This window comes from Lepidochelys olivacea (genome assembly GCF_965140295.1).
Source record: "Lepidochelys olivacea isolate rLepOli2 genome assembly, chromosome: 2".
Lineage (NCBI taxonomy): Eukaryota > Metazoa > Chordata > Testudines > Cheloniidae > Lepidochelys > Lepidochelys olivacea.
Window position 1 is genome coordinate 231,704,959 of NC_140412.1, and position 7,807 is coordinate 231,712,765.

General features: G+C 37.4%; 1 protein-coding gene across 9 annotated transcripts in view; it reads right to left on the reverse strand.

Annotated features, from left to right (window-relative positions):
• NSUN6 (NOP2/Sun RNA methyltransferase 6) overlaps positions 1-7,807 on the reverse strand; it is a 52,484-nt gene that overhangs the window by 43,823 nt on the left and 854 nt on the right. For 5 of the 9 annotated variants that reach the window (XM_084620868.1, XM_084620866.1, XM_084620865.1 and 2 more), the window contains exons 2-5: positions 4,989-5,088; positions 3,825-3,980; positions 2,330-2,409; positions 889-998 (exon numbers count right to left, since the gene is read on the reverse strand). In XM_084620868.1, the coding sequence (XP_084476994.1) occupies positions 889-998; positions 2,330-2,409; positions 3,825-3,980; positions 4,989-5,063 (421 nt within the window). In that variant the 5' untranslated portion in view covers positions 5,064-5,088. Of the gene's footprint in view, positions 1-888; positions 999-2,329; positions 2,410-3,824; positions 3,981-4,975; positions 5,089-6,831; positions 7,804-7,807 lie in introns of those variants that run through there. The other 4 variants (XM_084620870.1, XM_084620863.1, XM_084620867.1 and 1 more) reach the window with 4 other exon arrangements.

Genomic DNA, 7,807 nt, shown 5'->3' on the forward strand with positions numbered 1-7,807 from the left:
CCTTTGAATTTTCTCATACCTTCCAGAAATTGTATTAATTTTGTTTTCCTGCTATAGAAATTCCATACAATTTCACAATAGTACATAAACATTTGCATTTTTAATATAATCTACCACAAAGGTATTAACCCAAATTCAATAAGATTTAATTCAATTCAATTCAATAAGGTACATTCAGGATATTGTCAATCTGTCACACTAGACCATTATAACATCAAACATGCCAATTTCAATGTCAAGGGAAAGCGAAACAAAAACCAAAAACTTCAGTTCTCCTTTACATCTACTTTCTTATGTTCCTAAGATATCATGAAGTCAATGTGTCTTTGTTTGCCATTTTTTCAAAAGCTAACAGCTCCTACTTTAGTGGCCACTAACTACACAGAGGTATCAATCATGTGCCCCATATTTCCCCTTGGTTAGATTGGGAAGTTACTAAATTGAACGTGCTTTTCTTAGGCAGTATTAAGGGTAAATACTGACTTTAATAGCAACTACTGAAGCTTATTAGAAAAATCTACAAAATTAATCTCTCCAGTATACACCAAAATGACATAACTTTTCAGTTTGGTCAGGTTATGTCTCACTTGAAAACATCTGATCTTTGTTAAAAAAACCCTCTTTTTCAAGTCAAAAGAAGAAGAATGTAAAAATATCAATGACAGACAATCCTGCTGTTAAGAAATTGAAGTCTCTAAAAAGGAGAGAGAACTGAAAGCAGCACAGAAGAGGAGAGGTAGCATGCACCATTTTGTTATAAGTATTGCACAAGAAAAATCATGAAAGTTTTACAAACAAAAACAAAGTAAAATAGATACTAGATGTCAACTGGAATGGATGGTTGTTTCCCCCCCTAAATCCTACTGGAATATATTAGAGAACCCTTACATTTTGAAGCAGATATGATTCCTGGAACAAAGACATGCGCTCCTCGTAGCACTGAATTCCCACACTGGGCTCCAACAATGACTTCAGATGATTGCTTTTGTAGATCCTTCCTGAGGATACGAAGTGTAATTTCATTACAAAAACCTGCTGACAGTCTATTTTAGAAAAAAAAGTCAGTTCATACATGCTGTTTGAGAAAGGGTGATGGATAAATATGCACCTACTGTATATCAAACTTACAAGATGCAGTTCAGTCCTGTTAAAAGTAAAGAATAAAACCAAGTGGCAGTCCTTGGAAAAATGCATATTCAGCCCCAAAACTGCTGCTGCCAAAAATCTGATACGAATATACAAAATCAAGTTGTTAACAGATGTGAAAATCATTCTTCTCCACTTTCTCTGCCAGTAACAACTTAGTGTTCAACCAGGATGGTCAAAAAGTGATCTTTTAAATTTAATAACTGCCATAAATCTTTATTACAACAAACATTTGAACACGATGCAGGGAATTTTGCTGGTAGCTACTGTATCCAGGTTGGTGATAAGGAAAGTAATGGCTCAGACTTGTCAAGGACAAGTACAAATAGTGGATTATTTAGAGATTGGTACATCAAAGGAGGATTTAAGATCAGTGCAGGACAAATAATAAAGTACTGTCCAACACTGTAAAAGAGAGACAGCAAATACCATAATACAATGTACAGTTTGTACACACTAGTATTGTTTATGATCCCTATAATTTAAAAGCCCACTTGACAGAGTCTTGGTAAACTCAAAATTGACAATTGTGTGTAATTTTGAAGCCTCGTTGTAAGAAAGATCATTTAGATTATCCTTCTAAGTGTGAAGTTAAATTAAGCAATGAAAAAACTTCCAAGAGTGGAAACAATGAGGGAACACTAAAGTTGTCTAAAATGAAAAACAGAAAAAAACCCAGCTTAAGTATGAATACTGTAGGACATCAGCATAGGGGAATAAATGTGACCCTGGAATTCCTGTTTAACGTTATCATTTATGCTACCTTCCCTAAATACACTCATGTGAGTCTTGTAAATGCAAATGTTCTAACGGAGGAATATTGTGCACTACTGCAAGACCCTATACTTTGAAGTCCTGCCAAAGTCCCTAGTCCTTCAGCAGAGATAATCTACCTCCTCCTAACATACTCTGCCACACGGCAATTGCTGTATGGAAAACTAATATGAAGTCCATTATCATAAATGGAGAAAGAAAAGATTATGGTCTTTTAAAATATAACAAAATTCTGAGGGAGTTTGAAAGATCAAAAATTTATGTTATCTAGGACAAGTACTGCATATTTTGGCTTAAAAAACACTTGCAACTTTTTAACAGTGTCTAAGTTATCAAAAATGGGTTAATGTAAAACCTGTCGTGAAACTCAGTAACACAAATTAGTTGTTGAAGTCTGAAAATTACAAACCTGGGTCCAATGACAGGAATAAGTAAGATGTCCTGGAGTTCTGGATGCCGAAGAACTGGAACACTAAGACCTTTAAACTGCTGTTGAATTTTTTTAAAAATAAAAGAACATTAACAAACAACAATGCTTTAAAAAGTACTTTATTGTACTTGGAATTAATTATTTTTCAGTTCACACTTTATATCTATGAATGGTAGAATCTCTTTAATTGATGAGAAGCTGGGAAATCCGACATTAGGAAATGCTGTATATTATAAATACTCAAGCTAAAACACAGAGATAAATAAGTACATTCAGAAATGCCAAGACCACACTAGGAGTCATTGACAAGATTCATTTCTCTGTATCTGTGTTTTTAGCAAAGCATTTCCCCTTACAAAGCAAAAAATTTGACAAAAATACCAGTTCCAGATTCCTAGAACAAGTTGTATGATAAAACAAGCATAACTCATTACCCTCCTAGCAAATAGTTAGAGTAGCGCCAACTGCTTTCACATTACAGAAATGTCTTGGCCCCGTCACACAGTTGTTGTCTGTAAACCCACCAACATCAATAATTTATTTATAGAAGAACCGGATCGCCTCAGAAAGACTGAAGAGATATGGTAGGATTTCTAAACAATTTACTTTCGGACTTTCTGGCTTACAATTAATTATCTCTGTCAGATAAAGACAGTCATAAAATAAATAGAACAAAAAAAAATCAAAAAATTAACTAAACGTCAAAGCATTGTGTTACACCATCAGGCAGGAATCGCTCAAGTTATTTGGATACTCTGTTTCTTTCAATTTCACAGACTTCTTAAATAAGACATTGCAACATCAGTTCATTTTTCTGTCACCTTTTATTAAAAGCAAGCTCTATACTTGTTGCATATATCTTCTCAGACTACTAGTTTCTATTTCTGTTGTCTTGTCTAGATTGCAGTGCCTTCCTTCTACGTTTGTAAAGCATTTAGCACAAAGGGGCCAAGCCAAAATCCTAATTAGGGTCTACAGGTGCTATTATAATACAAATAATCCATGAGTATTATATGGTCCTTATTTATAGATTTTAAATTTCTGAAGGAATGTGCACTTTTCGAAAATGCAAAGACAGAAATTCTCTGACTCAATCGCTGGTATTTTTTATTAGACCTTATCTACAATAAAACTCAAGTTCTTTAGAACTTTGCAAAAAAAAAAAAACCCAAACATGTCTTTTCTCCTGTTGATGAAAGCACATTTGGTTTAGGGCACTATGAGTATTTTTAACTTCCTTTAATGTATCAGATATCGATTAGTATTGGACTTAACTCACAGACTCTACCTATGTTTCCATTTGACTCTGAAAGTGCTAATAGGATTTTCATCCCGGCACCAAACTGAAAGTAGGCATACTCATCAAGTTTAGGAAGTGTTTCCATTATTTGAAAAAAGGCTCTTGCAATCAGCTAGAAAACCAGAAATCTTGTAGCTATCTTTAGTGATAACCAGGACACAAAACTGCACAAACCTTGTGGATCTCTTCAAACAGCAGATTTTTCACTTGTTTCACTGAAGCCAAATGAGTGTTAACTCTAACAGTTGTGAAAGCTGGAGGATGAGATAGACAATTTAATAGAGATTCATATTTCCTCTCTGCTTCCAGTGTGCCTAAAGCACTTATGAGCTAAAAGAAAAAAAGATATATATTAGTAATAAACAGCTTCAGGCAGTAGTGCTTGTTGTAGTCAAAAAGTTTAAATCAACCATTATTTTGTGTATGTCATGTAATAGACCCTCAGACGCATATGCAGCTCCCACTGACTTCAGTGAGAATCACATACGCACACTTGAGATCAGAGTCTGGCTGCTGAAAAGACCAGTCTATTTATTGAGCAAGAGTATTCTAAACAAACTGATATTGGAACAGGCATTAGAATTAATCTTAATTGATTCGATATTGCTCTATTAAGTGGCATTCCTAGCTTGCTGTACAAAGCAACAGGTATACAGAGACAAAAAAAGCAGACTGCGACTCAAAGTTGTGATGAGTTTGTGTGATGGATGAAGACGGCTTGAAAAAAAATGTTTTGTTTTGTTTTTTACAATAGAAATTCAGGTAGTTTGTCTAATCTGTGGGAGGTGGTGGGCTTTTTTTTCTTTTTGATGGGGGGATGGTGGTAGTGATAATTGTTCTTGGAAGACTTTAAAGAAGACTAGATTGTGATACCCCAAGATGAGTTTTCTTGGAACTTATTAAACAAACATTTATTAACAGTATATTCAGTTTATTAAAAGTCCCAAAAAGTTTAAAAACAAATTTTCGTATTATACCTATATTCATACTTTTAGAAATCACACATTAGACTAGCCCTTATAACTTCCAGATGGAATTAACAATCCTAGGCCCCAATTCTTCAATGAGCAGTGTACAGTCAGACTCCTGAATCCACACAGGACCACTGAAGTCAATGATACTCTGCATGGAGCTCATTACAGGATCAGAGCCCTTTGCTGAAAAGATCTCTCTAACTCTAAATACTAAAGATAAATGCCTCTCACAATAAAAGTGTATCAGTAATTTCATAAAAAAATAAAGTTAGAAGAATGTAATGGCTGCACAGTTCAACATTCAACCAGTGAAAGGCAAATCTGTTTACACAGGCTGACTGGCTGAGTTACCTTTATCACATACCTCCTTATTTCTAAACACGTTCCCAAGGTATTCTTCAACTTCCGGTTGCAGTAATATTTTTGAAAAAAAAGACATTTTCCTTTATAGTGCAATAGCCTTCCTGGTAAACAACAGCAATAAACAAATTAATGTTTTCATTATTAAAGATATTTAATTTGCATAATTGCTAATTAAATAGCCAAATGAAAAGGGTTGCAAAAAAATTCAGGTTGTGTTGTGTATGATAGTTATTCAACAGTACCATAAGAAAATGTATGGGACATTAGGAGGCACATACTTAGGGGTATTGTGTGAAAAGACATTATCTCCTCCAGGTTTCTCACCAATGTGAATATTTCATCAAAACAGTAAGAAATTTTTCAAAACACTGATTTTTGATTTTTTTAAGTATTACGGCTCACAGTAAAGTGAATGGACTTGCATAAGTTACTAAAACCCAATGCAACTTTTTACAAGATGTATCCCTAAGTTATGAGTTACGGTGGTGTTTGTACTGGCTAGATGGTGCAGTTGCTAATTGTATTTTAACATGTTAATTAACTATTAGAAATTGCATTTTACACAAAGACTTAATTCTAACAATCTGATTAATAAATTGGTTGCCACCATAGAGGGATCAGTGATGATAAAAAAAATATTCAAATTCATGTAAATTGTTTTATCACAACTACAAAGATAAGATACATGCTTTAATTGTGGGGAAGACTGGAAAGGGTTACACAGTGAATGGTTTTAAGATACCATTGTGTGATCTTTCATTCTTTCTGAACAAAGTATTAAATGTCTTCTCAATTCAAATAAATGCACATAATGATATACAACTATGTTTCTGGTATAGTGTAGTAGATGTAAATAACAGTTACATTTGATATTTTTCAAATGTTCTGTCCAAAGGTGTTTGCCAAATGTTAACTAGAAGATCTACCTTCCGTTTTCCTATGCTGTACCTTTGCCCTAAAGTATGCATCAGGGACCCTCCACAACATTCTCCCCTCCCTACCCAAAGTCCAATCCAATCACCCTAGTATGTGCTTAATATATTTATTTATATTCAGCTTTCCTCAAATTTAAAAATGCCAACATGTATAACAATGAGTAACTGCACTGTAGATGTCAGGGGAAAGCCAGAGGTTTGGGCAGCTGCGAAAGGAACATTTGGCACTTAGGAAAGCATCTGAGATATCTAGGGTTTTTGTTTGTGTCAAGGAAGCAGTCAAGGCTTTTGGTACAAGAAAGGTGATACATCACTTCTGGGCATGGGCAGAGGAGACTAGATTTGGTGGGAATGTAAGAGGGAAGTTGAATTGCTCATTCCCCACTTTAGCAACCCTTGAAAGGAATGAGCAGCCTCACTGCACCCAGTCCCTGTATCTGTATCTAGCACTATGTCTCAATGTGACCAATAAGCACGCTGCCTCGATGTTTCTACTAAACTTAACCACAGTATGCATCCGATGAAGTGAGCTGTAGCTCACGAAAGCTTATGCTCAAATAAATTGGTTAGTCTCTAAGGTGCCACAAGTACTCCTTTTCTTTTAATCACCACTGAAAGTTAATGTTGCCATTTAAAGAAGTCTATTCATCATGACGAATAAACTTCTTTTAAAAGATAAAACATTTTTTTAAAAATGCATTCTCAAAACACAGTTAAGCACCAATTTAAAACAAAACTGCAATTATGAAGTAATTTATACAATAACATTACTTGTAGAACTCAGGCCTACACTTAATAGTGTTATGGTACGAACATTGTACGTAAAGATGCTGATATGAATATTTTCATGGTTTAAGTGACCTAAAACTTCCAGACACATCTCCATAGAAAAGTGGCAATAAATCTTACCTGGTTTAGCATCAGGTATAGTATTTCATTATGATGTGCCATTGGCAAAATGGTTTGCTTTCACACCCTATATGTATGGTATGGACTGCATAAACTGCCTCCAAAAACAGGCCAAAAAAGTAACGAAGGGTTCACTTAATTAACATCAAAATGTGCAGCTATAGTGAAACTGCTCCGCTATGTGACAAGACAGAAGTGTTTGTATTGCCATGTAACCAGTTACATTGATATTTTCATATTTGTAATCCCTTGCAGGCTATTTGTTCAATGGCCAGGTTTTCAGGGACCTGAAGATGCAGCTGGGCAACAATTTTCAGAAGTGCCTTGGTGCCCAACTCCCATTTAAATCGAAAGGGGGGGGGGAGAGATACCTCGGTGTTTATCTGCCTTTTTAAGTGCCTAAATTTCTCAGAAAAGCCCAGTGAGGAGGGAAGTGTGCGGGGCAGTTCCTCCCGTCCAGACTACGGACCGCAGGGCCCTCCCTACAGAGAGCAAGTAGGGCTCACGTACCCACACTGGCGCTACCCGGGCCGGCGTGGCTAAAGCAGCAAGGATTTTCGGTACCTACGGCTCCGGAAAGGCTGGCACAGCTCGTGCACCGGCTAACACCAGCACCGGCTAACACTGCCGCGCAGAGCGGCATCCCCCTCCCCACCCCGGTGGCTCTTAGTCGCGCCCAAACTCCGGCGGCTCTGGGGACGCCTACTCCAGACCGTGCCCCGCAGCGCCTCTGCTTAGGCCTGCCAGAGCAGCCGCAACGCCCGTCCTCCGGGCAGGAGCCGCGCCGCGCGGAGAGTCTGGGAAGGAGACGGCTCGCGGGTGGGGCGCGCCTCTCCTCGGTGAGGCGGAGGCTCCCGCCTCCCGACCGCGCTGGCCCCGCAGCGCTGTTAGGGGCGTAAGGGGGGATCCTGCTGCCCCTTCAACAGTGACTACGGAGCTTCCCCCCGACAGCACTCCGTCCTCGCACACCCGCCCT